Source organism: Fusarium tjaetaba, assembly GCF_013396195.1.
Source record: "Fusarium tjaetaba strain NRRL 66243 chromosome Unknown NRRL66243_c0000203, whole genome shotgun sequence".
Taxonomy (NCBI): Eukaryota; Fungi; Ascomycota; class Sordariomycetes; order Hypocreales; family Nectriaceae; genus Fusarium; species Fusarium tjaetaba.
The window spans coordinates 39,777-66,735 of NW_023501399.1; the positions used below are offsets into that span (position 1 = coordinate 39,777).

General features: G+C 48.5%; 8 protein-coding genes across 8 annotated transcripts; 4 read left to right on the plus strand and 4 right to left on the minus strand.

The window, feature by feature from the left end:
- Positions 1-507: 507 nt before the first annotated feature.
- Positions 508-2,186, minus strand: FTJAE_9088 (kinase; the record flags this gene model as incomplete). The annotated part of the gene is made up of 3 exons (XM_037355972.1): positions 508-579; positions 861-1,284; positions 1,453-2,186. 3 exons carry the CDS (start codon positions 2,184-2,186, stop codon positions 508-510), a joined length of 1,230 nt encoding a protein of 409 aa, XP_037203843.1.
- Positions 2,187-3,530: 1,344 nt separating this feature from the next.
- On the minus strand, positions 3,531-6,350 carry FTJAE_9089 (fungistatic metabolite; the record flags this gene model as incomplete). The annotated part of the gene is made up of 3 exons (XM_037355973.1): positions 3,531-4,217; positions 4,267-6,020; positions 6,077-6,350. The coding sequence occupies 3 exons, from the start codon at positions 6,348-6,350 to the stop codon at positions 3,531-3,533; spliced, it is 2,715 nt and encodes a 904-aa protein (XP_037203844.1).
- Positions 6,351-7,906: 1,556 nt separating this feature from the next.
- Positions 7,907-9,703, minus strand: FTJAE_9090 (beta-1 3-glucan-binding protein; the record flags this gene model as incomplete). The annotated part of the gene is made up of 7 exons (XM_037355975.1): positions 7,907-8,063; positions 8,183-8,370; positions 8,421-9,057; positions 9,102-9,175; positions 9,243-9,295; positions 9,344-9,475; positions 9,523-9,703. 7 exons carry the CDS (start codon positions 9,701-9,703, stop codon positions 7,907-7,909), a joined length of 1,422 nt encoding a protein of 473 aa, XP_037203845.1.
- A 1,809-nt stretch (positions 9,704-11,512) lies between these two features.
- FTJAE_9091 (uncharacterized protein) lies at positions 11,513-14,944 on the plus strand (the record flags this gene model as incomplete). Its single annotated transcript, XM_037355976.1, has 9 exons — positions 11,513-11,767; positions 11,946-12,386; positions 12,435-12,695; positions 12,745-12,828; positions 12,880-12,964; positions 13,014-13,101; positions 13,153-14,178; positions 14,230-14,336; positions 14,388-14,944. The coding sequence occupies 9 exons, from the start codon at positions 11,513-11,515 to the stop codon at positions 14,942-14,944; spliced, it is 2,904 nt and encodes a 967-aa protein (XP_037203846.1).
- Positions 14,945-17,310: 2,366 nt separating this feature from the next.
- On the minus strand, positions 17,311-19,850 carry FTJAE_9092 (het-domain protein; the record flags this gene model as incomplete). Its single annotated transcript, XM_037355977.1, has 3 exons — positions 17,311-17,342; positions 17,406-17,601; positions 17,652-19,850. The coding sequence occupies 3 exons, from the start codon at positions 19,848-19,850 to the stop codon at positions 17,311-17,313; spliced, it is 2,427 nt and encodes an 808-aa protein (XP_037203847.1).
- A 735-nt stretch (positions 19,851-20,585) lies between these two features.
- On the plus strand, positions 20,586-21,966 carry FTJAE_9093 (6-hydroxynicotinate 3-monooxygenase; the record flags this gene model as incomplete). Its single annotated transcript, XM_037355978.1, has 3 exons — positions 20,586-20,875; positions 20,954-21,545; positions 21,592-21,966. 3 exons carry the CDS (start codon positions 20,586-20,588, stop codon positions 21,964-21,966), a joined length of 1,257 nt encoding a protein of 418 aa, XP_037203848.1.
- A 507-nt stretch (positions 21,967-22,473) lies between these two features.
- On the plus strand, positions 22,474-22,914 carry FTJAE_9094 (uncharacterized protein; the record flags this gene model as incomplete). The annotated part of the gene is made up of 1 exon (XM_037355979.1): positions 22,474-22,914. One exon carries the CDS (start codon positions 22,474-22,476, stop codon positions 22,912-22,914), a length of 441 nt encoding a protein of 146 aa, XP_037203849.1.
- A 2,203-nt stretch (positions 22,915-25,117) lies between these two features.
- On the plus strand, positions 25,118-26,773 carry FTJAE_9095 (uncharacterized protein; the record flags this gene model as incomplete). Its single annotated transcript, XM_037355980.1, has 6 exons — positions 25,118-25,292; positions 25,343-25,440; positions 25,488-25,586; positions 25,632-26,471; positions 26,523-26,655; positions 26,715-26,773. 6 exons carry the CDS (start codon positions 25,118-25,120, stop codon positions 26,771-26,773), a joined length of 1,404 nt encoding a protein of 467 aa, XP_037203850.1.
- Positions 26,774-26,959: the final 186 nt, after the last annotated feature.

Sequence of the window (26,959 nt, forward strand, 5' to 3'; positions counted from 1 at the left end):
GGTTACAAGACTTTAACACTTTATCCTTGGACTCAGATGTGCATCAAAATCGGATGGGACTATTCCAACGTCTTTCTTAGCTTGTATTCGAAGTAAACCCAAGTTCGAATCCTCTAAATTGCAGTAGGAGTTTTATAGACCGCGTGCATACTGTTTTCGCCATTTTCGGTGCAGGATCGCCAACATGTGATAGTGAGTGCTGGTTGTGAATGTTGGTCAGTGGCTTGCTGATCATTTGCTACAAGTCTTCTTGTTGGTTGTTGGTTCTACCCCTACTTGCTGCCTGGCCAGGATGTTCCATGTTCCATCGAGCGGCTACATGAGCCGATTCTCTGTTCCAGAAGTGTAAAAAGTTGCTGAAACGCGGGCCGCATGGTTAGAAAGGCATTGATTGAGGTGCCTTGGCGGTTGCGGCGGCCATGGGGGTCGATGGCTGTGCAACCCTTACAGAAGCTGGAGATTTCATTGGAAAGACAACCAACAGATGTTTTAGAAGCATTCTAGTCACTAAGCACTAGCCTCTAAAATGGCAAGCTGTGCGATAATGGCGTTGGTTGTCGACTTGATCTTTTGTACATGCTAATGTTATATGTTCGAGTACACTTCATGCAGCCGCTGATGGACCAGCCTCAGCATGTTGGACGCAATGAGAATGACGGTAATAAAAAGCCATTATCCATTCGGTTTGCGTGCATATTGGAGAGTTGTATCATCCAGATTCCTCTTTCTTTTCCTGTTATTGTTGTCTACATTGTTTGAGTCTCTATTCACGATCCATAGGCTGGATTAGTCGTTGTCTGTATACAACGGCCCTCCCCCCTTCAACAATGGGCAACTCAACTATTTGTATGACTATATACATATTCAAAGGAAACCCAGTCGACGCTTGGTACAAGCGGCACGTTCTCATGTACTTCACGTCGCCCGTGAACAAGAACTTCCATGAGACCGTCCACGCTCAGCGCGACGATGAGCTGAAACCCTGGAGGGTCGACAGAATCCACAAGAAGGTCATCTGGGCCGATAGTGCGACGTACATCACCCACGTCAACGCTGGGGCCGTAAAAGTTCGGAAAGGTCACGAACTTGACCCGGTCAATGTCATGGCGGCCACTCCGCTGATCGGTCGAGATGCCGACTGGAATTGTCAGCATTTTCTCCTCGAGGGGCTTCAAGCGCTTGTTTCTCATGGATACCAGACACAAGAGTGGTATGACTGCGTTGAAGGGGATCTCATGGACAAACTGTTGGATACTAATGTTGCCTAGTTGGGGATAAAGAGAACTAGACCTGGTTTGTTGCGTACACCGTTAGATCTCCTGAGTGTTCCTTTGTAAGGTAGAAATTGCATATTGGATACGGGAGTGCTTGTACAGGTTGGCAGTCTAGTTAGAGCGCTTTGACTAAGATAATGAGACTATAAAGCAGACCAGTATGTACTCTAGATCATACCGTTCGTCAAACAGAGACGGAATGTGACTCCCAAGAGTTTTCCAATCTACATTATCCAGACCACGCAATGCAAACACATAATCCCAGTACACGGGGTACCACCCTGCCCACTCCCAGTCCAGAATAGCGACTATCCGACCGTTGCGTATCATGATGTTCCTCGACGAGATATCGCCATGTGTAAAGACGATGGGATAATCTGCACCAAGCTGCTTCGTCATCTGGGCCCAGTGTAATGACTGCTCCTCAATTCGTTTCGGAGGCCGAACAAGCCATTCCTGAAACGTTTCGAGACTTGTGAATGGGCCACCGGATCGAGTCATCATGCTCGGGATGACAGCGCCTTGTCCGTCGAAGCGACCGATGTAGAATCCCTTTAGGGCACGCAGTTGTCCCAGGTAGTCTTTCAGTTGGTCCAATATTGCAGTGCGCTCATGCGGTTCGAGGGATGGCCAGGCCTCTTTTAACGTCTGGCCCTCGATATACTCCAGCTCAATGCGATCCCAGTCGCTGCTGATGACCTCCGGGACAGGAATTGTTGTGTTTTCCTTAATGAACTGTAACACCAGCGCTTCATTTGGTTTGTCGTTAACGCCCATACCGTCAGGGTGAATCGCGTACTTGGTCACGGTATTGCCATGCCGGACAATATAGCGCTCGGTGCACTTGTATATCACTTCGCCTTCAGGATATGGTGCTGCTGTTCTTTGTGGCGGTGGAGAGTCGCCGTACATGGCGATCAGTTTATCCCGCCTCAGCATTTCTTGCAGTCGTTTTGACATTGCTTTTAAAGCTTGCGCAGGTCAGAAGTGATTTATGCGGTTAGAGATGGCGATTGTCAAAGGGGCAGAGTGAGTGAGGAGTGGAGTTTCGTAGAGGATTACAACCAACAGCAGAAAATCGGGTACTTTCCTGCTAAGTGAATTAAACGGGTTACGTGCAAACAGCTACAAATTCGTTTCTGTACTTAACGAGAATACAGTAGAGAAGGTCAGGTCAGTCCATGGTGTTAAAATGGAGTTATAAATTATAGATTTTCTCTGCAAAAAGGACAAAAAGAGTATTGACAAGACTGGGATTCGAACCCAGGCCCCTCTCGAGACTGCGAATCGTCACTGGTTTGAATCAAACCTGAACACAGCGCCTTAGACCGCTCGGCCATCTTGCCTCGTGATTGGATAGTACCCGGCTTCTAACACGAGTACATACTGCTGCATTAATGTGGCCAGGTAGGTAACTGCTGACATTGAGCATTACTTGTCTTTAATGGCTTGAAATATATAACGTGACTTTGAATTGAATAGCCTTACTAGACGTGAGCGCTTAGCATTTGCTTTAAGCTATGATGTTTAAATATCGTTTTATGCTTCTATCATGGTTGCTGGAGCATAACTGAAAGCTTATTTTCACATAGCAAACTTGTTTACACAAGGCCCGTGAGGACAAAGGCAATTATGGTCAATGAGATTGTCACTGAAGCATAGTAACCCGAGAGAAATTATCAGGGAGAGTAAGCACTAGCTCTATACTTTCTGTTCTCAAAATGCTGTGATGTTATGGATTATGGTCGAGTGTTGCCTAGAATTACCCTACAGTGAATGACAGGGAGTCGTGCTCGCGTTGTTTTCGTGTTTAAGCACTAACGCGAATCGCGCGCGATCACGCCCTCCCAATAAGACAATCACTACTTGCCTCTTTGCAAATTGCCAGAGCTACATTTCCACGCGTTTATTGCAGGTCACTTTTGCTCTGGCGTCTTGCTGAGAATGTGAATCATTTCGCTTACTCTAAACACATATGATCAACACGCGTCAAGATACGGTATGAGAATCAGATAAAATATATACAGGTACATAATACATAATGAAACATTCCTGTGCAACGCTGTTATACGCGTGCATAATCCAGCCATATTAGCCAAAGTCATGGGCCATATCGACCCAAGATGAGAAGAATAATTAAGAAATAATGTAAAGAAATCGCGCGCTTGATGTGATGATTATCACCGTATGCTCCATGATTGATCATACTCTCATAGAAGCAAGTGCTTCTGATTACATGCCAGATACAGCATCGACCTAAACACCAGGAGGAGTGAAGCCAGGAAGCTTGGGCCAGTTACCGAGCTCTCCAGGATCACCACCAATTCGGACCCAGATGGCATGCGAGGGAGTAGGTCCATCGAGCACAAACATCTGGTACCAAGAAGGAGGGCTGATGAAGGCATCAGGGGGGGCTGTCACGGTGCAAGTCTTGCCACTGCAGGAGAACTCAGGGAACAGGGTGCGTTGACCCATGCTGACACCGTGAGTAGCACCAACAGACGCCATGAGGGAAACACGCATGTTGGTAGCGCCCTCCTCGAGGTCAGAGGTGAGAGTGAAAGTGTAGCTCTCACCATAGACCCAATCGCGGTCAGAGAGGGTGAAGTTGGGCTGAGCAGCACCAGAAAGCAGGTAATCGGGCCAGAAGTACTCGATACGCTTTTCCTGAGGATGCTTGCCCTGATCCTGAGGGTCAGAACCAGAGACGAGGATCTTTCCGTTGCTGAGAAGAACAGCTTCAGAATGGTACATGCGGGCGATGGTAGTGTTGGCAAGGACGGTCATGCGCTGGCCGAGAGGCTCCTCGGGGTTGTACATGACAGCGTTGAGGTTGGAGTTATCAGCGAGACCGAAACCACCACGACCGACTTGGGCGCCACCAAGGATGAGGTAGCGGCCGTCAGGAAGGGCAACCATGTTGGGCATGACACGCTTGGAAGGCTACGAAAGTTAGTAGGTATACCAGAGAAGAGGGATGGAGGATGCTTACCATGCGCTCGATGACCCAGTCAGCATCAGGGGTATCAGGGGCCATGAGGACACAGTTGTCAAGAGCCTCATTGCCAGGCTCATGAGTAGTACCACCACAAATGAGAACCTCAACAGGGTCGGTGTAAGGAGCCTTCTGAGGTAGAACCATCATAGTACCCTGAAGAGGATAGTTACGACCAGTCAATGGGTTGTCAACCTGACCAGGCATATCAGGCAACTTCTTGATCGACTGGAAGTCGACTTGAGAAAGGATACGAGACTCATTGAACTGGGTGAAGAAGATACCACCGGAAGGCAGAATGGCCATGTGAGGGTACGAGTTGGTTCGACCAATGTTCTCAGCTCGCTCGAGGTAGTCGAGATAAGTCGACTTGGTTACACCAGCAGGGTGAGGCAGAACCTCAGCGGAGGGAACGATGGGAGCATCAGAACCAGACTCTCCACCCATAGCAAGAATGGAACCGTTGGAGAGAACAATAGCAGTGGGGTACCAACGGGGATCAAAGAGACGTAGCTGCGTGTAGTCCTCTTCCCAGACGTTGGTACCATTGTCGACTCCTTGGGGTGAATCAGGAGTGAAGAAGCGAATACCATAGACGGACTCAGCCGACCATCCACCAATGTTGATGATACGACCAGCCTTATCAGGAAGTGTAAAGGAAGCAGAGCAGAAGACATCAGTCTTGAGAGCAAGTTCACGGTACTTGTTGGTAGAGTAGTCAAACTCAAACGAGCCCTCCGTATCATCCATAGACGTACCATGCTTCTCCACAAAGACAACCTTGTCGTTGATGCCGACAGAGCTGATGAGCGGGATGATGGGGGAGGTGGAGAAGTGATCATACCTACCCGCCGCAGGCCCAGAAGCGTAGTGGAACGTGTTGAGCGACGTGCCCGTCCACTCGTAGTAGCTGATGTGATTGCCCGCGCCGCACGTGTAGTTGCGATTGCCGGGACAGGCCATGCTGCAGTAGCTATCATCCTTCCAGATATCGCCTTTAGCCTCAACTGCCTTGAGATCGCCACAGACGCACTGGCGGCCGTATTCTACACCACCAGCGGAGTAGCCGAACTTCTGGCAGCGCTTGAGGCACGTTGGGACGGTCATGTTGCTGGTGGCGTAGCTGCCCGAGTCTTCGTACAGCCACTCGAGTACATATGGGTTGTTGTTGTCAAAGACACAGCCCTTGTACTCCCAGTCTCCAGGGAGGTCATCTTCTTGGGCGACGGGAATGGGGTACACTTCAAAGTCACCGCTGGAGTAGAGAGAAAGACGATTACCGGCACCGCACATCTGGCTGTCATCGCCCTTGCAGGCCATGTTGCAGTCAGACTCTTTGGTCTTGGACGCAGCATTGTTGAGGGCGTTGCCGCAGTAACACTCCTCAGCGTACTCGAGACCAGCGATTTTGAAGCCGTTCTCGATGCAGGTGGCGATACACTTCTGAGGTGTCTGGGAAGAGGAAGTGCCGAAAGGGGAAAGGGCACGGCCGGGAGGGTCAATGTAGCAACCGGCGTAGGACCAGTCGTCAGGAAGATCAGTGGCGATGGGGCCGGTAGTAGCGGTTGCAGTGCCAGTGGCAGAAGCAGTCTCTGATGGTTCACCGGAGGGCACAGCGGTACCTCCGGCAGAAGACTTGCCAAAGACAGTGAGTCTATCACCAGCTCCACAAGGCTGATCGGCATCGCCAGTGCAGGCCATGCTACAATCGGCCTCGGGAGCTTTGGTAGTAGGCCTCTTGCTACCGCAGACTGAAACAGTCAATCACCATTCACAGACAATTCACTTATCGGAGGACTTCACTTACAGCACTCCTGAGCATACTCCATGCCAGCGAACGCGTAGCCAAGGCCTACGCAATGGGCAACGCACGTCTCAGCGGTCAGACCCTCAGTGTCATAGTGCACAGGCCCATCGAGCGCACGCTTCGAGACGCTGTCGACATAGCACCCCAGGTACTCCCAGCCGTCTCTGGGGGCTTCAGGCGGTGTCAGATCCCTGCGGACGATGACACTCGCCGCGGAGGAGGAGGGCAAGTGAAGGAACGCTGCACCGAGTGCAGCAAGACGCAAGAGTGACATGGTGAAAACAAGGCAGCGAAGCGGCGTATAACGAGAGACTGGTGTAAACAAAAAAAGAACGAGTGTGAATTGGGTTTCCAAGGATTAATTCCCATGCAGAGACATAGAACACAATGCACAAGTGAGATTGCGGCACCTTGACGTTATATCACTTGAGACGGCCGCTGGATGATAGCGGAATATTCTCAGGTATATCACCTGCCCACATCCCTTTTCCTTTCCGCTTGAAGTCTTACCCCCTAAGGGTATCTCGTGTTCATTAGCTTACTGTCAGACCATTTTTCTCGCTATTGCTTTGTGACCAAGAGCAATAAGATGCTGACTGCTAAGACGAGAAACCACATGCAAAAAGAGTCAAGCAACGGTGGGTGCTGCAACGGAGCTGAAAACAAGTTGCATATGCACGTCTACGGGCGCGTCGAGGATGGCCTTGTGATTAGGAATATTGGATACAATCAGGCCAGTCTGCACCCACGGGGTCTAGATTGCCGAGCCAGACTTGGCAAGAAGCCGAGATAACCTTGGCAGAAAGAGGTCAAGTCAGACATAATAATGGGAGGAGGCTGCCAGCGCATCCACAAAGTCTGACTCTTTTGATCGACAGGGTCAGGGCCAACAGATCGAAAAGCGGCTGACAGTGGACGTCTGCTCCATACGTTTGCTTTCGTCTAATCTCCTCGATCTGGTGTGGCTTGCGGTAGAAAAGAATGGGCCGAAGCCCCTGCTGTGCACACCTCGTTCTTTATCTTGGCGACCCTCCGAGATGCTTGAAGTGGACGTGCCGATGCAACGCTGTTCCACTAACCGAGGACTAATAATGTAACCCCCCATTGACTCTTGGGCCTCTTGGCTACAGCGTTCCAAGAGTGTAAACACGAGAACGCAATCAAAAGTTCTGCTGCAGAGACAAGGGGCGAAGACGCTGCATTTTCTTAGCTGCAGCGTTATCAGACTTTTTCTCCAGCGCGTAGCCATTTCGCTTGGCGGATATGAGCCAATATTTCGTGTGATGTTCTTGTAGTGGTTGTTTCTGATTTTAGTGATTGTTAGCGCCTGCGACAGTGCACTACCTAAAGCCGACGCTAAACCGGAGATTTTCGCCTTGTGAATCAATATTTGCTTCGCTCTATGAACTATATGCCCGTTCACATATACACTTCACATCAGTGGCTTGATGACCCGAGCGCCCATTACCGCGTGGCTTATGATGGTGAGATTTATCCGTTTATCGCATATTATACCATTGGGTTAATTCATCCGCTCCCTAATGCACGCAGCCAGCATTTTCAGGGGCCATGTAAGCACGGCCTGCACGAGCGTATCTGGAACTCTATCCGATGCTGATCCCGAGATCGAGAGAGACCACGTTTGAGATAAAATAGAAGTGATAGATAACGAGTTTTCGCGATACATCTAAAGTGAGAATTTAGACCCAAACGATCCCCCGGTTCGATGTAAGATTATAGGTCGAACGCAAAAGCATGAAAAAAGATAGCAAACTATAGACATTATTCCGTAGATTATAGCATGACAACACGTGTCGGCGATGCAACCACTTAGCATGCCCCCTCCTGCCACATCCTAACCGACTTGACAATCATACCGCGATCCTTGACGGGCCCCCAGGTCGGAAGCCATGTATCATTCGCCTTCCAAAAGTCACGCATAGGGGTCTCGCTGCTATCAGCCCAGGGCTTATCACCGATTGCATCTCTGTAAAAGAGTGGATTGGTTAGCCGAGACATTGTCTTCCCCGCACGTAAACGAGAGATCGTGAGCGAGATCAAAAAGTGGTTCTCGGTGTAGGGCAAATTGGGGAGAGTGAGACTTACGGGAACCAGCCGTTGGTACCGCCGACTGCGACGTTGAGGATGAGGTAGAAGGACTCATCGAATGGAGTGTTTTTGCGACCGGTGCTGCTCCATGGATCAACGGGGATGGAGCCGTTGATGGACTCGCCGGCGAATTCACCGTAGGTCCAGAGATTCTTGTTCTTGGTGAAGTCAAAGAATTGCACTTGCTGCGAAGAGTCAGTATCGTCAATTCGATGAGATTGGTGAGCTGACTTACTCTCAATCGACCGTCGAGCCAGGTAAAGAGATACTTCTCACTCCACTCAAGACCGTAGATGTGAAAGTCCTCAGAGTAAATGGTTCTCTTACCTCCCCATTCACCATACGCTCTCCTCCATCGATCATTCTCCGTAGCAGTACCCCAATGAAGCGCCGACGACACAAGATTATTCCCCATGGGATACTTCCTCGCGTCATTGCCTCTGCTCTCCGCAATGTCAATCTCACCTGACTTGGGCCACTCACCGTAGACATCATCCTGCGGCATCATCCAGATGGCAGGCCACATCCAATCACCCTTTGGCATGCGCGCAGTGACTTCAACGCGACCGTACTTGATAGTCTTTTTACCCTTTGTATTGAGACGAGCGGAGCGCACAGGGTTGATGATTTGGCCGAGGGTGGCGTTGCTGCGTGCTGCGCAGGGCCAGCGGTCGTTGGACTTCTTGATGTCTTTGGCGGTGCATTTTCCCCATGTTTTGCTGTTTGTAGTCATGTTGACGGTGAAGCCGTTGAGGAGCTGGTCGCGGGTTATGTCTGTGCTTTCGAGCGTCATTGTAGGGACGATGTGAAGGCCTTGAGCGTCGACGTATGAGTTTGCTTCATCGTCTGTTGTCCAGTCAAAGGCGCCGTTTCTAAAATTATTAGTAGGTGATTGCGAAAATGATGAAAGACGTACCCGAAGCCGTTCATTTGAACTTCATGATTCCAATTGTTGAGGTTCTGGAAGGTATCGTCCATGACGAGGCAGTACTGCAATTGTTAGTGGTGATCGGTGATCGCCTCACTAAGTGAATCGTCTTAGTGAATGGAGACTAACCTCATGGTTGGGGACGCCGGTGGTCTCTTTCCAGCAGAGATAACCACCAATTCCTGAAAATATGTTAATAATTGGAGACTTGTTACAATGAACGAACTTACCAAGACCGATGAAAATGCATGTGTAGAAAATGGTGCTGTCCCAATTCCACTGCTTCTTCTTGTCCTCTAACCAAGGCTTCTCAAACTCGCCCTGAAGACGACTGCTCTTGAAGCGCCGACGCGGACCAGTAACTAAAACCGTCAATCTTCACACAATAATACTTGAAAAGTGTACTCACTCTCATAAGAAGATGCATTTCTCTGCGTCAACCGTCGCGAAGCAACAGATTCCGCAATAGGCGTCGCTGCAATGGGCGTCGCAAACGGATTCTCAGTAGACTCAGCTCCAGGCGTCGCGAACGGATTAACCCGCTGAGACGAAGAGTCCTCAGCGGTCGTAGCAGTCCTCGAGCCTTCCATTACAGCGCGTCAAAAAAGTGGAGTACGCCAATGTTTGAAAAGGGAAAAAAAGAGACCAGGGAATCATGTACGAGGAGGGTGATTCAATTGTTTAGTTAAATGAGCCTCATGAAACTTTTATTTTCTCTTTGCCATTATCCCGAATCTGATACAGCTGAGACTGAAGAGTCTGTGTCTGTTTACTACGATACGATACGAGTACCAAGACGAAGGCGATGCAGGGATCGTTACATCTGGGTCTGGAACCAAAGAGTAAGCTCATTTCTTCTGGGGTGATTATGCATCTCGTCCTGATACCAGCCGCGCTGAAATGCACGTACAGCGTGGCAATCATGAGCAACAAATTCTAAATCTGTTGAGACATAACAACATCTCCAAAGGTTCTCACGTCTTTGAGCACTAGTCTAGCAACGTTGATATCTCTCCGAGCGCTAGGAGATAACATTGTGTCATGCCAAAACGCCACATTTGGTGTCTTAGAGTCATGATTCGTAGACTTGTCAATAAGGCTCTGCGGGCCGCAAGCCTCAACGGTGAAACTAACAAGAACCTTCCGCAACGGTCTTAAGTGGTCCGTTTGCGAAGACAGGTTTTTCACCCATGCGATGCTACCCCCCCTACAACATGCCGCTAGACATCAAAGCGGAAGCTAGATCGTCTGCCCCTAGAACAACATCCATGGAAGCCAAACGTTAAAACCCTGGCACCCCTGCTAAGATTTACAGGGGACGGGACGTTATCAAGATTTTTTAACCATCCTTCGAGATTAACCGCCCTCCCCCTTCGCTAACGGGTTACGGCCCGCGGATAACGCTATTCCCTAAACATGAGCACCCTCTGTTGCTATCTTGGCCCTGAAACGTGCCTTTGCTTACACGTTACAATCTCCAAGAGTTGATCACTGCTTCTCATTGGATCCTCGGCCTCGCGATATCAGGATGGCTAACCTTATTTTCTAATATTAGACTTAACTTTTGACTTGTCTTGTTCTTGTCTTGGGTGGCGCCGGAGAAAAAATCGCAGGCTAGTTTAATTAGACGCCGCACTGATACATGACGCTTCTGCGACCTTGCTCGTAAAAGCATCTGGATATTATCCACTCTCCCCGTTGCCCCTGGCCTCTGATATCGTGGCCCACGGGCTTGTCATAATCACAGGCCCCGTCGTCAGCTTCACTCTGTAACATAGAGTTTTCTGTTTTTCTCCTTTCTTATCACGGTGGCGGGTACCGTATCCTGTTGCTCGGTCGTGGATGACTTGGCATCAGCTCGCTAGAGGTGATTCAAACGGAGTCTTCTCGGGCCCGGGCGATGGGCGAAGGGGGGCTGGTCTTTAGATTCTGCAGCAACGGACAAGGTGCATGAGGGTTTTGTGTTACGTGCTGGCAATCAGGAAATGCATGGTCCCAACAAACGTGCTTCGAAAGATACGAGGATAATGGGCCAGCTGAAAAAACAAAAAAAACCAATATTGTGTTTGCACTTGCAGTTGCAGTTCTTGATCGGGTCAGATTATTGTCTGACGCTTACAGGAGATTCGAGACTCGAGACCTACAGCGTAGGTTTCATCTAGATCGCCGGATAAGCCGTGTGTAGGAAGTATTCATAACTTAGTTTTCCCACGGCTAATTCTCTCTGCCTCTACCTCCTCCTCACCTTGGGCAACATCAACATCCCTTCTTCTTCTACCACTCCCCTCCCCACCCTCTTCCCCTGTAGGAGCAGAGAAGATCTTCACCTTCGCTTTTCCCCCTTCACTCTCGTTTCCTTCCCTCTGTTCCGTGAGAGAGAGACAACTCCCACGTGAACCATGACTTCCGAAAAGTCACCAATGGCTTCGGAAAAGTCTGCCTCTCGCTTCATAGAGTCTGGTGTTCTCCAACCGCCCAGTCCTACTACTGATGCTGCTACGCTCAAGAGGCTTGAGGCTGGTGATCATGGTGCGGTCAAGACGACGGAGTATTTCACGAGGAAGAGTCCCCCGTCGAGATCCGCTCACAGCTCATATTCGGGTACGCCTGCTGCAATGCAGATTCCCGACGCCGCGGCTGCGGATCTGCCTGTTGTAAGTTTTTTGCTGTCCATTTGAGTGGATTTGTTTCATATCATCAACGTCGATTTCATCCCTTGCATACCGATCCTACTTATCCCGATTCATTCATGTAGTGGCACGGTAAACATCGTGCTGCCCGCTGCCCGCAGCCTGCAATGCATCATTGTTGTCACAATGCTAACACAATTAGGTCGCGAGGTATATCGCTCGTCGCGCAACACTTCTAGGATGGTTCGATGAGCCTGCTGCTACTGCCATCACAAGCGGCTGGTCATCAACATGCATTGCCCTCAAGAAGCCTGATGGCACATACATCTACAACCCAGATGACCCCAGCCCAGTCTTGGCCGCTGCTGTCAATCGCCTCAATGAGAGCGCCATTGTGTCGATGGCCTCTGAGGTCACCAACTCAGTGCTTGACAGCATCAAGCCTGGACAGGCGAGTCTGGTGAATGAAGACACTGGCGCTCGCATCCCCATCATTCCCAGTCTTGCAGATGTCCATGAGACACTTGTGCACTTGACAAGTTCATGCATTGTCGTACAAGAACGATGTGTACTCATCTGGGCTCATGAGGCAAGGACTGTCCTTACAGTGGCTCATAATGTCGAGAAGCAGATGCTCGGATTCGTAAGCATACCTCTCCTTCAACAGTGAATTCTCTAACATCTGTCGCAGATCGTTGGTCCCAACATGCCTCGTGGTCTTCACGCCCAAACAGAAGATCAATCCGTCAATGGTATGCCAACTCCCGTCCGCGGTGCCATTGATGAGAGAAATGAGATTTACCAAGCCGCCATCAAGGTTGAGGAGGGCGGTGAAGGAGATGAAGACGTCGAGGGCCAGGAGCTCAAGCGTCCGACTCTTCTTGTTCACTCGTTCCGAATTGGTATTGTTATCATGCTGGTCATTCTCACGCAGAGCGTGGGTGTTTCAAGAGTGAGTTATACAATGAGATGAGTGATGAATGACGACTGACAGTGAGTAGTTGATCCGACAATGGTCTTGGGATGGCGATTTTACGCGCTTTGCCCTGGTTGCTGTCATTCCGCCTCTGTGCGTTCTGTCATTGGTAAGATTTGCAGCTTCAATTGGAAATGAACGGTTTGCTGACCATGTCTAGTTCTTCTTCATTGTTGTCATCAGCAGTGTCTTCCAACTACTTCTACCGGCTGGTATCTGTTTGAGGAACTCCAAATTCCATTCTGGTAAGTCCTTCAGTCGCGCGACGTACATCAAGTCTGACATTCGCAACAGCCATCAAGCCCAACCCCAAGCGTTACAGGGACTACCAACTTCCCCACATCACCGTTCAGATGCCTGTCTACAAAGAGGGTCTCCGAGGGTAAGCTCAATATCTCCTCAACTGGTCATCTCGCTCTGACTAACTCCCCAGTGTCATCGTCCCTACCATGGTCTCCGTAATGGCAGCAATCCAACACTACGAAAACCAAGGCGGCACCGCCTCAGTCTACATCAACGACGACGGCATGCAATGCATCCAACCCGAGCTCGCCGCCGCCCGCAAGCAATACTACCGCGAAAACGGCATCGGCTACTGCGCCCGCCTGCCCAACAAGAAATCCCCCAAGTCCAAGTCCTTCTCCTGGTTCAAACGCTCACCCCCCGTGGACCCTGAAGTCGACAACCAAGACGAATCAGAAGTCAGTCCTCAAGGCCGCGCCAACGAACTCGGTTTCGTGCGCAAGGGAAAGTTTAAGAAGGCTAGTAACATGAATTATTGTCTTGCTTTCTCGAATAGAGTTGAAGATGAGATGTTGAGGCTTACGGAGCTGGAGTGTGAGAGTAGAGGGTGTGCGTATGAGGATTTGAGTGCGGAGGATGATGATCGGTTGTATGACCAGGCGTTGCAGAATATGGTTGATGCTGATGAGGGGAAGACTTGGGCGGAGGGGAATATCCGCATGGGTGAGATCATTCTTCTCATTGACTGCGACACCCGTGTCCCCATCGATTGTCTTCTCTACGGCGCTCTTGAGATGTATGAATCTCCTGAAGTCGCTATCCTCCAGCACGGCTCAGGCGTTATGCAAGTTGCGCACAACATCTTTGAGAACGGTATCACCTACTTCACCGACATTGTGTACACAGCTATCAAGTATGGTGTTGGCACTGGCGATGTCGCGCCGTTTGTTGGTCACAATGCGTTCTTGAGATGGAAGGCTATTCAGAGTGTTGCCTTTGTTGATCCCTCGGACAAGGTCACTAAGTGGTGGTCTGACTCGCATGTGTCTGAGGACTTTGATATCAGTTTGAGAGTGCAGATGGCTGGTATGGTATGTCGATTGGCGACGTATCATAATGGTGGCTTCCAGGAAGGTGTGTCGTTGACGGTTTATGATGAGCTGAACAGATGGGAGAAGTATGCTTATGGTTGCAACGAGCTTGTCTTCCATCCTTTGTAAGTCTGACGTCCGCCATTGGTTCACGATGTTTACTGACTCTTTCTCAGCTACAAGTGGCCTTACAAGGGTCCTGTTACTCGACTCTTCCTCCGCTTCCTCTGGAGCAACATGCCAGTTACCAGCAAGGTTTCCATTCTGGCCTACATTTTCACCTGTAAGTCCTCAAGCATCACTTCACTTTGGTATCCTTCTGATCATTGTATAGACTACGCCATCGCTGCTGGTATGCTCCTCACTCTGGTCAACTACGTCCTCGTCGGTCTCTTCTTCCAAGACCTCGACCAATTCTACACTCCATCATGGGGTATCTGGGTCTCCCTCCTCGTCGTCTTCAACGGCGTCGCCTCCATTGCGACAAGCATGACCCGTCACCGTCTCAAAGAAAAGTCCTTCTGGGTCGCCATCCTCGAAGCCTGCAAGTGGCTTCCCTTTCTTCTCCTCTTCTTTGGTGGTATCAGTATCAACTGTGCCAAGGCTCTTCTCTGCCATGCCTTCTCCGTCAACATTGAGTGGGCGTCGACATCCAAGGAGCTGGGTCCTACAGGTATCTACATCGGATTGAACAAAATGATGCACCGATTCAAATGGACTTTCCTTATCTGCATTGTTCTTGCGGCTGGTATGATGTACATGGCTTTTGGTGCGCCTTGGGGCTGGACTATTGCTCCTGGAAAGTTCTCTGCTGGTACTTATGCTATTGTGCCTTTGGCTGTACAGGTCTCTTGCGCGTTTGCTCTGCCGCTTTTCCTCGGCTTGACTTAATTGAGTATATATGAATGGAAGTATGGATGGGTTATGGTAACGACTTTAGATATACGAACTAGTTAGCTTAATAGATTTGTCGTCAAACATGTCGACTTGGTAATGCAGATTCTGTGCCATTATTCAATTGCTTAAGCGAGACGTGCCTATGCATATACCACTGCTCAGTCTTCTGCAAATGGGACGACTTCGACTTTGTGGGTTGCGATAGTGCTGTCACGATGCATCAAGAAGAAGCGTAATTGGTTTAGTGGTAAAATTCTCCGTTGCCATTCGAGTAACGTCGGGGAGCCCAGGGTTCGATTCCCTGATTACGCATTGATAACGACGTCTGAGACGTTCCAACTCTTTTGTCGGTGTTTCCTTTTTGCTTTTGTTGTTGATTTCTGGTGTTGTTGGCGATGGTTGCTTTGTACTATGTGCTGATTGTGTTGTGGCTGGTTGCTTCTACCTTGACATTCCTTTTTACCTACGGCCCCTCCCTCTTAAATAAGCAATAGCATAAGGGGTATAGGACATGATACAGTCTGTATTATGTACTGCCGCTTTTTCAACCTGTCCCTGGCCTTTATTGCTCTCTTTGGTATGTTCTCGTATATGTAATTTGTTCACGCCTTGTCTTTTAGCAGTATGTCACAGATACATTGAACTCTTTGAGCCAGTGCAAATCTTGCTCTACTATCCCTTGAACGGAGATGCCAACGTATTACATATCACCACTGAGAGTCTCTTGTTGGGCTAGGAACTCAAGAGGCTCCAGGCTGGAGAACATCCTTTTCTAGCGGCCACCCGGATTGGCCTTACTATCTACAGCGAAGTCCCGCCAGGCGCATTTAAATGCTTGTTGAGCGTGGTCAACATGCTGATTGGATCCATGGTCGAACCCAATGGCCTGTAAGAAGGGTGTCTTTTCAGATTCAATGGTATAAACTCGACATCCCGATGCCTATATATCCCATTAACTAGCAAGCCAGTTTAACCACAGACATATCAAAGAACCACTTCTATAAGCTATCAAACTAGCTTGAACCAGTTATTTCAGAGGCACCAACCATGAGAGAAGAGAGCTGGTATCTCTTCTCCCCTCTGCTGTATGCTCCTGACGGAATGACAGGTATGGCTTTTCTCATGCAGGTAGAATATGCGAATATCGCTATGACGACTGACAGCTAGACACGTGGCTACAAGATCGCTTCTTCTTCTTGAACTTTGGAGTATGGCAAGCCCTGATATTCCATTTGGGCTAGGAGATGAAGAATTTGGGGGCCAATTTGTTTTTACTGGCCCGATAAACAACCACTATCGTTAATCGTCAGCATGCAGAATGACGTAAAAGCCATAAATGCGCAGCATATATAGAGCTGGGTCTGGCTGTCTGTTCTTGATTACTCTACGACATTATAGATAAAAGTCTTACTGCTAAATCTATACATTTCCCGCTTTTCCAAAGTCAGTAAATTTCTCCTTAAAAACCCCAGGTTAGCCCTAAAGTTCTCTCTATATCTGCTACCAAGGGTGACAAAGTCTTGCTGACACTGTACTATGAAAGTCTCGCTATGTCTTTTCGACCGCATCCATTGCCCTTTACTAGCAAAGACCCCAGAATGAACGACGCAACGGGGGAGGGAGAGGCTGCGATTAGTGACCCGTGTCTTTTCCCGTGCTATGTCGCCTCGGAACCAGCATATGCTCTTGCGAGAAAAATCAAAGAGAAGAAGCATAAGAGAGACGAAGCTAAAGCGGCTGAGAAGAAGCTGGTTGACGAGGAAAGCACTAAAGGAAAGGAATAGCTTATAGCAGGAGTAAATGTGCTTTAGTATGACATGTTTAATTTACATATAATTGTTGTCTTCAAGAAGTGAGGGAGAGGAGCAAGCAACCTTAAAAGTCTATGGTAAGTTTCTGGCATATATCAAAACAGGGAATTACTGAAACATGTAAGATATGACGTGTGAGACCTCTGCATCGAGCTTGGGCCAATCTGCAACCCCGCTTTCTTGCGCGACTTGAGTCAAGAGATATACAAAGACTAATTCGCGTCGACTCAAATGTCGCGTAAGTAAACGTATCTTGCCTCTGCCCTTAGTAACTTATAAATAGTATATGCCTACCAGTCCGCATTATATGAATAAGGGCCCCCAGCCGAGTACATCATTCTTGGTCTTCAGACCCAACAGGCCTCAGTGTCATTTTGTCACCGTGATAGGTATATATAGCCTTATGGTTGAAGAAGCACCCTCCCCCAGGTGCAAGATCAAATTTTTTATCGACACTCAGTGACAGCACGTTGGCCTCGGCCGCCCCTGGACCCTTGACACAATAATGTCTTACGCAGCATCATTAGGGTAGTACAGCCAGTCAGTAAACTACCAGATCTCTACTGTTTCCGCAGTTTTGCCTTTCACCCTTATGTATCGCGACAAGGTCCTCGCGCTTGATAACCCGCTGACATAACACGTACCGACGAGGACATAGTGGTTGTCAACCCGTCTAAGAACTGCCGGTTGATCAGCTCCATTTAGCCAGCACACCAAGTCTCCAGTTACGGTATGGAGCGGAAACACTCCAACATATCCATTCTGCGTTTCTGACAGCAGCTGCTGCATGAAAAAAACGTCGTTTCCAATTTCGATGAGAGTCTCATCCCAGTCAGATACCTTGTGTGTTTTATTAATATTTGTAGAGGTAAACAAGCTATCGGACTTACGTTGAGATCTGTTAACAGTGCATACAGATATTTCAATCTGTTGCCTTTCAGTTGACTTTCTTCCGGGATTTCGGTATTGCTTTCTGTAATCAAGTGATGCATCAACATTCTAGCAAAGCTGATGTGGTCTTGAAACATCATATCTGTCGTTATGTCGGACTCTTCATTGTCTTTATGCCTCCCAATGGTCCCATACCGCAGTGCAGTATACAGCCCTTCGAGAGGATGGCACCCCGTTGGGTACTTATCTCGGCCCATTATATATTCCATTGTCCACGATACGGCATGTACCGCTTCTTTGGAAGTACTATTGCGGTAAAGTTCGGCAAAGTGGCTTCGCAGCGGGCCACCTGCTACTATCTCGTCAAGGAGGATACCCGAAACCAGTAGTTTGCTTCCCATTATTTCAGCTTTTTGCATCCCACCAAATATCTCATCCAGGTCTCGTCCGTTTTGCAGGAACGTTTGGATTGGATGCCCAACCTTGTCAAAGTCCTTCAAATGGGTCATCCCTGGATAGTTGGGTGCCCAGGATGGAGTATCAGGGTACATAAACCATCCATGCCCAATACCCGCATCGGTCAGCGGCATGAGCTCTCCTCTTTCAATTTCGACGTGGCCAGATCCTTGCCGATGAGCTTTCAAATACTCTGTCAGGAAATCAACAGATACGTGACCAATTGACTTAGATTGCCGATAGTCAGGCACAAGGCCAAGAGGGCAGATACCAAGGAAGCCATAAAAATGGTCTTTGGGGTTGGTAGCCCTGAGCGCACTTGAGTGGCCCCAGTTGTGAGTGGCTTTCATGTTTATGTTTCCTCTGACTGAGATGCCCATTGTATCATCCAATATTTCTAGGCTCCTCACCTCTGCTCTGCTTGAAGCCAACTGTCTCAGATGACCAAGATAGTGCTTATAAAGACGTTTTAGAAAGCTCCATTGCTCTTGCAGCACAAAATGTGGCCGCTGTTCAGGAACGGCGTTGAGCAGCCTAAAGGCCCAGCAAAGAACTGAATGGAGAGACGACCAAGACATGGAGCGGTCCCCGCAGGCAAATATAGGTCGGCTGGCAAGAACCATCTCCTGGAAAGTCCATACTCGCAACCAGTATGATTCAGCCAACATCATCACCATGAAATAGGTGCCAGTCTCAGTCCAAACGGTACCTGGAATTTCCTGATAGAGGAATGTATGATCTTCTAGCCATTGAAAATTCGCGGTATTTCGAACCGATAGAACTTCCTTCTCTAGCCTCTCTGTAAGGTCTTGAAATCGTGGAACCGCACCCTCCGACTCATCTATTTTCGTGATTATGTCCCGTAGAGTTCGCGTCAGACGGGCGGCAAGTTCTCCAGTAATAAGAGGCAGATATTCCTCTGTTTCGTCAATTATGCGTAGATACATTGTACAGAGGTACTCGTGGAACGTTTCGATCTTCAGGGACAAGAGCCTCAATTTTGAAGACCATGACAAATGATTAGACCTTATGCGTCCCGGAGTTCTCAGCACGCTAGCAATGCCATCGCTTGCATCATGTATGCATTTTGTCGGCCATGCATTCCACGATCGGGCTAGTATCTCAAACAGAATACTCGCGTCGCTTGTATTCACAGTCTCCAACTCATTTGTAGCTTCGTCGACGACAGAGCCAAGCATGTCAAGTTCTGTACCGAGAGAATCTGCCACCTGGCAAAGTGTGGCATCCAACAGAGGGTCCTTGCGGTCAGCTCCATGAATGCTGCGGTTATAGGCTATGGTTTGGACAGCTTCCATTCCTCGCATGACTGTTTCAGAGGGCAACCCAAGCCAGCAGAGTACGACGTCGGCCAGAGAATATATGTCACCCATCAAAGGAACTTGGTGGTTCTTTTCTTCTTCACTCTTCTGGTTGATGCATATCGCATCTGCCCAAATTCTCAGTCTTCCCTCAGTAGACTCTAGATGTTTGGGGGCGTATCTTAGGGCGTTTGCTAGATTTTCCGTGACTTGTATGGAGTGGCCATTGACAGTGATGGCCTCGGTAACTCCAGGGTTACCCCATTCATAAGAAAGCGCGTGGAAATGCAATGACTGATCCAAATCTACTACTTCCAGACGGCATTCTGTGTCTGGCTCTGTAGAACAAATGTCAAGTAGACGAATCTGACGTCTGTAAATGTTGAGGTTATCATATAAAGAAGAGCTTGGCAACAAAGCCATGATAACCAACGTCAGGGCTAATGAGAGAAATACAGTATAAAAGTTTAAGAAATATTCAAATTGGGAATTTATCGAGGAAGATAGTGGTGTCAAAAGTAAGGGAAAGCATTGTGAATTATAGATTAAGCTTTGAGTGTTTAAGACTGCCTTGTGAGGAAGCCTTGACTAAATGGTGGTGGCGAAGTGCATAAAAGCCAGTAAATGGAAAAATGGCTTAAAGATTAGAAGTTCTAATCCATATTAATGTCTCAGAAGTGCTGCTATAATAAATTAAATATATTAATAAGTATTATCAAGGTAGCTTTAAACTAACTTAACCTGTGACTCAGTTTCTTAATTATTAAATGTTTCATGCTTGAGGCTAAGCAACTTCAGAGATAAGATAAAAAAGGTCAAATTGAGATCATTTTGGTAGGTGTGGCGTGTTAATTACGAAACGGGTGGAGAAGGGCGACAAAATATATATCGCTTGACGAAATACACACTCAGTGACTTACCAGAGTCGGAGATGTCTGAGCTCGCACTCGCTCTCGTCAGCGCTAACAAAAAGTCCGTTGGACACAGCTAAAGTCCGATCGCTCAGGAGGCCAAAACTCCGTTTTGATTGGAACCTTTTTTGTTGAGCGTGACTTGGCGACTTGGAATTATAACAATCTTACATCTTCCCCAGATTCAATCTCATCTCATTCTTTTTCCTTTCTTTAAGTTCTTGCTATTCATTATCGGGAATCGAACATGGAGTCTTTCAAAGTTATTGTTGTTGGCGCTGGGCCAGTCGGCATGGTCCTGGCTCACGCGCTGCAGGTCTCTGGCATCGACTACGTCCTCGTTGAACAGCGCTCCCAAATTCCTCCTGATCCTGCTTACGGGTTGTTTTTGTGGCCTCATATTATGCGAATATTTCATCAATTAGGCATTCTTGAAGCCGTCACAGCTGTCGCGCAGCCTATGGTTGAAGCTGTTCATAGATCAATTGACGGTAGTGTTATTCATCGCTCCAGAGGTTTTGAAGAGCTCGGTGCATTGTGAGTATGGGATTATATACTACTGGATATGTCACTGATTACTGGAAGGTTCGGATATCCTATGGCTATTTTTAACAGAGGTGATTTTGCCTCGGCGTTGATGAGCGAGCTTGAAAACAAGGACCAACGCGTCAAAACAAACAAGCGCCTCACCAACGTCATACACCGCGACAACGGTGTAACAGTCGAATTCGCAGACGGTACCACAGAAGAGGGATCAATCGTTATTGGCTGCGACGGTGTCTGGAGTAGTGTCCGCGATCAAATGAAAGCAAAGGCACCAAAAGGTCTTTTCGATGAGAACCCCAACCCATTTCAAGCTCCCCACGCAGGCGTATTTGCCAAAGCTCTATGCCCGAAGGAACTCGAGCGTGGTAGGAATATTAATGTGTACCAAGAAGGGTCTCACGTTCAGGTCTTTACTGGTCTGAGAGAAGCACAGATCATTGTTTATCATCGCATTCCGACTTCGAAAACAAAGACGTTCTTTGGGCAGAATGATGCTGAAGAGGCGGCGAAGCCTTGGATGGATGTTCCGGTTGGAGATGGAATTACGTTTGGTGATTTGTGGAGGAATAAGATCGCTGGGGGTAGTGCGAACTTTGATGAGGGTGTTTTGCCGTGGTGGCATTGGGGACGCATGGTTCTTGTCGGTGATGCTGCCCACAAGGTAAGTCGCGTAGCATTTTGACTGACTTCAAGCTAATATTGGACAGATGAACCCCATCAGAGGTGCAGGAGCATGCTGCGGCATCGAAGACGCCATCGCCTTAGTCAACGGCCTCAGTCGGCTCCTTCACTCAGACGCCAACCCATCAGACCGCAAGCTCCGTCAGGCTTTCCTTGCATATCAGTACGAGCGAGAAGCTGCTGCAAAGCTATGGAATGACATTTCAGCACTGAACCTGGAGCTCTGCATCGGTGCTAATCAGCCTGCACTAAAAGCTCAAGGCGTTGCGGATTACAGAACTATTCCTCTCGTTGCCGACGCACCTATCTTGCAGAACATTCCGTTTGACGAGAAGACAGGTTTCGTGCCATGGACTAGGAAGACTCGCAAGTCTAATGATAAGACTAAAGCGCGTCTGTAGGCTGGAGATGGAGGCCTATAATTGATGGCCATGGGGGACCGTATAGTATATCAAGGAGCAGCTCGCTCGAACAGATTAGGCAAGACATATTTTAATAATGCAATTATATAAAATCCCGGTGGCTTAGACCGGATGAACACGTACTACGTGTTTAAAACACCAGTAACATTTCACTTACCTAGTACCTATAATTAGATGATGGTCTACGTTGAAACAGCGCATGGCCTCTCGTGGCTTGAAAGGACTTACTCGATAGGCTTATGTTCAATTTCATGGGTAGCACAAGCCAATAGTCTGTCTTGACAATGACGCTCAGTGGTGACGTCTATGAATTTGGACCAACCCGAGGTCAGAAATCAGTAAGCCACAATAAGCTGAAAAGCAGGCTGGCGGTAATCAACAAAACATGACGAGTGAAGAGGAAAGATGCTGTTATTTAAAAGGGCATTTGTCCTGCAATCAGTCTCGAGGTGATCTTTTGTTTGACATCTTGCTGGAACGCTCGCCATGGCTTTTTTCACTGCGCAAGGCCTCATCATTAGCGCCGTTTTCTTAGGTGTCGCCCAGGCTGAAACTAACAGCACTTCTGGTAACACCACCATGGTCGGATGGGTATCCCCTGCACCTCGCCGAAGCACCTGGAGCATAATCTGCAGCTGCCTATCAATCTTCATCGTCTGTTCATGGAAATGCGTGCACCTCAATATCCCCACGCACGAAGAGATCCAGGGCGAATGGCATACGATGCAAATCTGCAAAGGCATTCCCGATATTTCTTTCTGGCCCAAGGCACCCCTCCGACGCAAATGGAGACGCAAGATTGTCTGGATGACATTCATTGCCCTCGCGCCAGAGTTTGGAGTGGCACTGGCCGCAAAGCAGTACATGGATGCCCGCCTGGATTTAAAAGAGTTTACGAAAGCTCTGTCTAAAGAAGTGTTGGTGTAGCTACCGCTGGTAAAAAATATTACGGTCTAACACAAGTTAGCGCAAAGAAATATACCATGACTCACGCTTTTTATGTTCAGATGGGAGGTGTTGTTATTTACGGACCACCATCCCAATCGCCACAGGACTCTACTACAAATGTCCAGTCAGGCAATCCGGTAACCGATGGAGCTCATACAGGCTATCAAGTCACTGAAGAGGGCCGGGAATCCGGTTCCACTGGGGATGGATCTCTTACAGCTGGCATGGCTAAATCCCTATGTAGGTCATCGTGAACCCTCTTATCTCTCCTACATGTTTGCGTACTTCTGTTGGCACAAACTAACCTGACCCAACCATCTGACTCCCTTACAGCAGATATTGAGCCTGATATTTTCAGAATTCCCGTATCTGAGATAAAGGATCTAAGCAAAGCAGATGTCATCACCAAGGCGTTTGCTATCATCCAGTGCACATGGCTTGTTGTGCAAAGCATTTGTCGAGCGGCACAAGGATATACCATATCTCTTCTGGAGCTGGCGACCTTGGCATTTATCTTTTGTGCTTTTGTTATGCATATCTTCTGGTGGAATAAGCCTTTCGACGTTGAATCGAGACGAGTCATAATAGCGATACCGCCTGACCTGGAAGACGCAACAGGTCTAAACACTTTATCCATGGATGACATGGCAGTCTCAAATAAGAAACTGTTTCGAGAGAGAATCGAGGATTTATCGGCGGATATCTTTGGTGGTCTCCTTTTCGATTCACTCGCGATAGTCGATCGTGATCAGGAGGATCGAACTTTTCCGCATTTCTTGCCGTCCATTTCGTTGTACATCGTTTCAACTACATTCCTCGCTATTCATTTAACCGCCTGGAATTGGGAATTTCCCTCAACAGTAGTCAGATCCCTCTGGAGGTGGCTCAACCTCGGGACGCTCGTGATTTCACTCACCCCCTTGGTCAGTCCGGTTGTCATCTTTCCCCTGTCTATCTTGGTTGAATCCTGCTCGAAAGTTGACACTGACTTGGCCAATAACGCTTACAAAAATGCGGTAATGGTGCTCCTTATAATCAGCATGATAATTTACTGTGTGTCAAGGTTTGTGGTTCTGGGGCTGACCTTTTATTGTCTGTCATTGATGCCGGAAAGTGCATATGCCACTTTGGACTGGCTAGCCTGGGTCCCGCATTTCTCATAAGAGGTTGTTGGGTGGATTGCGAGGCTGGACATAGGCAATGATTGCGTGTTGGTAGCCGGCAGTTGTAGATAGACATGGAAATGGATATGACGGCTTTGTGCAACGAGAAGGCCAAATGAACAGAAAGCGACATGTCATGATCTCCACCAAGTCCTGCCAAGCGGAGACATTTAACATGACGATTTTCCGTCTGACGTTATCACCGCGGCTGATCAACAAACCTTCACCATAAAACACGCCAAGATCGTCAACGGACTCAAATTGCGATACTACCAAAACCCCCATTTTAAGTGCGTATCACATCCAATATGATACCATCTGCAGTGGCACGTGGGGACGTTGGAGCAAGGGTCTTGCCTGACGGTGACTCCGTAGCCGGTTTCATATTTCCACCAACGAGTCATGTTCAATCCGGCGATTACAAACATTCGCTATCACCATAAGCATAACGACCTTCCAGAAAAAGAATGCCAATGAACTTTATTCGTCTCTAAATGTGATTTATGCTCGGACCGACAATTGAGTTACATGGGTGGAACTCCATCCCGCAATCGATCATAGCCATATCTGGAGATGTTACAGGGGTCCTCACAAATACGAAGCACCTATTTCGAAACTATGCAGGGGACCATAGTTTCAAGAGAGGGTTCAACGTCATGCATATTCCCTTTTAGAATCCGATAAGACCAGTTCCCCAGTTGTTAAAGTTCAGCTGCCTCAACCTGAAGCCCTGCCAAGGCGGTTACTTCCTATGAGATGACAAGACGAACCTGTAGCTTCTATTGGAGCGAGTTTTGTGTTCCGGTTACGTTTTGGCAATTCATTAGAGTTCAACTGCCGACTATAGTATCTCTAGTATGATATCGGCCCGCAACGATTTGTTGGCCTGTGGTTATATAGTCTTGCGATGTAGGCTGATTGAGTTTCGTCTGAACCATCGACCATCTTGTAACATTCATTTTTCGCTGCTGGCCACGCACAGTCTTTTTCTTTATTATTTGAGAAGTCATTCTTTCATCATGTCTATCTTTGCAACAGCGTTGCTGTCTCTTTCTTTTTCCACGGTCGTTTCTGCAATTCCGTTGGTTGAGCGCCAGGATAATGGCACGGCTGCCGAGCCGGCTCCGGCTGACCCTGGAGTTGACTGTTCTCCATCGTCGTCCACTGGTCTGAAGCCTGAATGCTGGAAGGCCTGTGAGTTGAAGCCACTAGTGTGAGGTATTACTAGAGGCTAATGAGAGTAGTGGACATGGAGAAGTACATCAATGACTGGGTCACTGAGAATGGCACCAAGGCCAACTGCGACGAACTTGGTTTCGCGCAGTGCTACCTTCAGTTCAACGTAAGCCCATGGAAGACTATGGTAAATACAAAAGGCTGACAAAATAGGGCTTCACTGGTCTTACCTGCAACTTGATCACCAGCGATACCTGCCCTCCCTTCAACACCAAGGATGTTTCCAAGTACGACTCCAACCAACAATTCTATGTATGTCCTCCATCTCCTTCGACTGTCGCAAACTAACAGACCCAGGCCCTCTGGAACATCTACACCGTCTACCAATTCTTCAACCAATACTCCCGCGCTCTCAGCAACGGCGCCTCCCTCGCCGGCCAAACCATTGACGCCATCGTCGCAAAGGTTGCTCCTCCCGTCGAAGCCAACACCCCCACCAGCGGCCTCATGAACATCCTCGGATCCACCCTTGGCATCGTCTCCATCTTCACTGGTCTCGTCCCCGGCGATGCTGGTGTCGCTGTTGGTTTCATCCGTGGTGGTCTCAGTGCTGCATTTGATCTCTCCGGCAAGCTCGGCGAGACTCTGACAAAGACTCAAACTGCAAACGACCGATTCCTTCAACTCGGCGACATCGGCTCTGGTCTTGCTAAGCTTGTTGAGGCTTACCAGAATAACCTTCTTGAAACTGTCAAGCTTGTACAGGGCGATCCTGCTATCTTCATCGCTGCTTGCCAGGATGGTGGATTCTCTCAGCGTGTTACTACCTCTCTTACGATTCAGGCGAATACCCTTTACCGCCAACTTCAGCTCTTCATTCTTTCTAGCGCCCTCAAGGCCAATGGTATCGTCTCAGCCAAGAGCACTGGCCTCAACGCTCAGACTCGTGCTAGTGAAACCGGTGGCGCTATCTCCTGTGATGCTCTTGACCCAGCCGGTAACTGCAACCAGTGGTGGATCGACGGTGCCGACACTTATGCTCTCCACAACCCTAATGACTGGCGAAACAACCAAATTGAGCTCACCAAGGCTATCGTCGATGAGGGCTGGGCTACTCTTGCCGATGTCTTCAAGGTTGAGGACTGTGCTGGCAAGGAGCCTACCTTCAACGGCAAGGAGCTTGGCGTTACCTGTCTTGTAAGTAGACATACAACGTGTGAAGGACCAGTTTATTAATGATATTGACAGGCTACTCACAACTGGTGCGAGTGGAACTACCAGGACTCTCCTTCGCTGTCTCGATCTGAGCCTCAGTGGAAGAACTGCGACAACGACGACAAGTGGGGAACGCTCTGTGGAAGCTTCCAGAGCGGACTTGAGAGTAAGTCAATCCAGTTCTTGATTATTTGAGAGTAAACGAGACTAATGAAGCTTGAACAGTTCCCGAATCATACCTCGGTCCTCTCCTCAACAGCGACCAGACGTGGTGCAAGCGATAAAATGCACATCGCACAACTCGGCAATCACTAGGATAGCCGTGTCATGTGCCTAGGTCTGCTTTTAGGGAGGCCTTCTCACATGGCGTAGTTAGGCGACCGTCATCCGCTGATGGATATTCCGTGGTGTAGGATAGAAGGGGGTCAGATGTAGATGGCGTTCAGTTGGAGCTAGTAGCTGTAAATTTC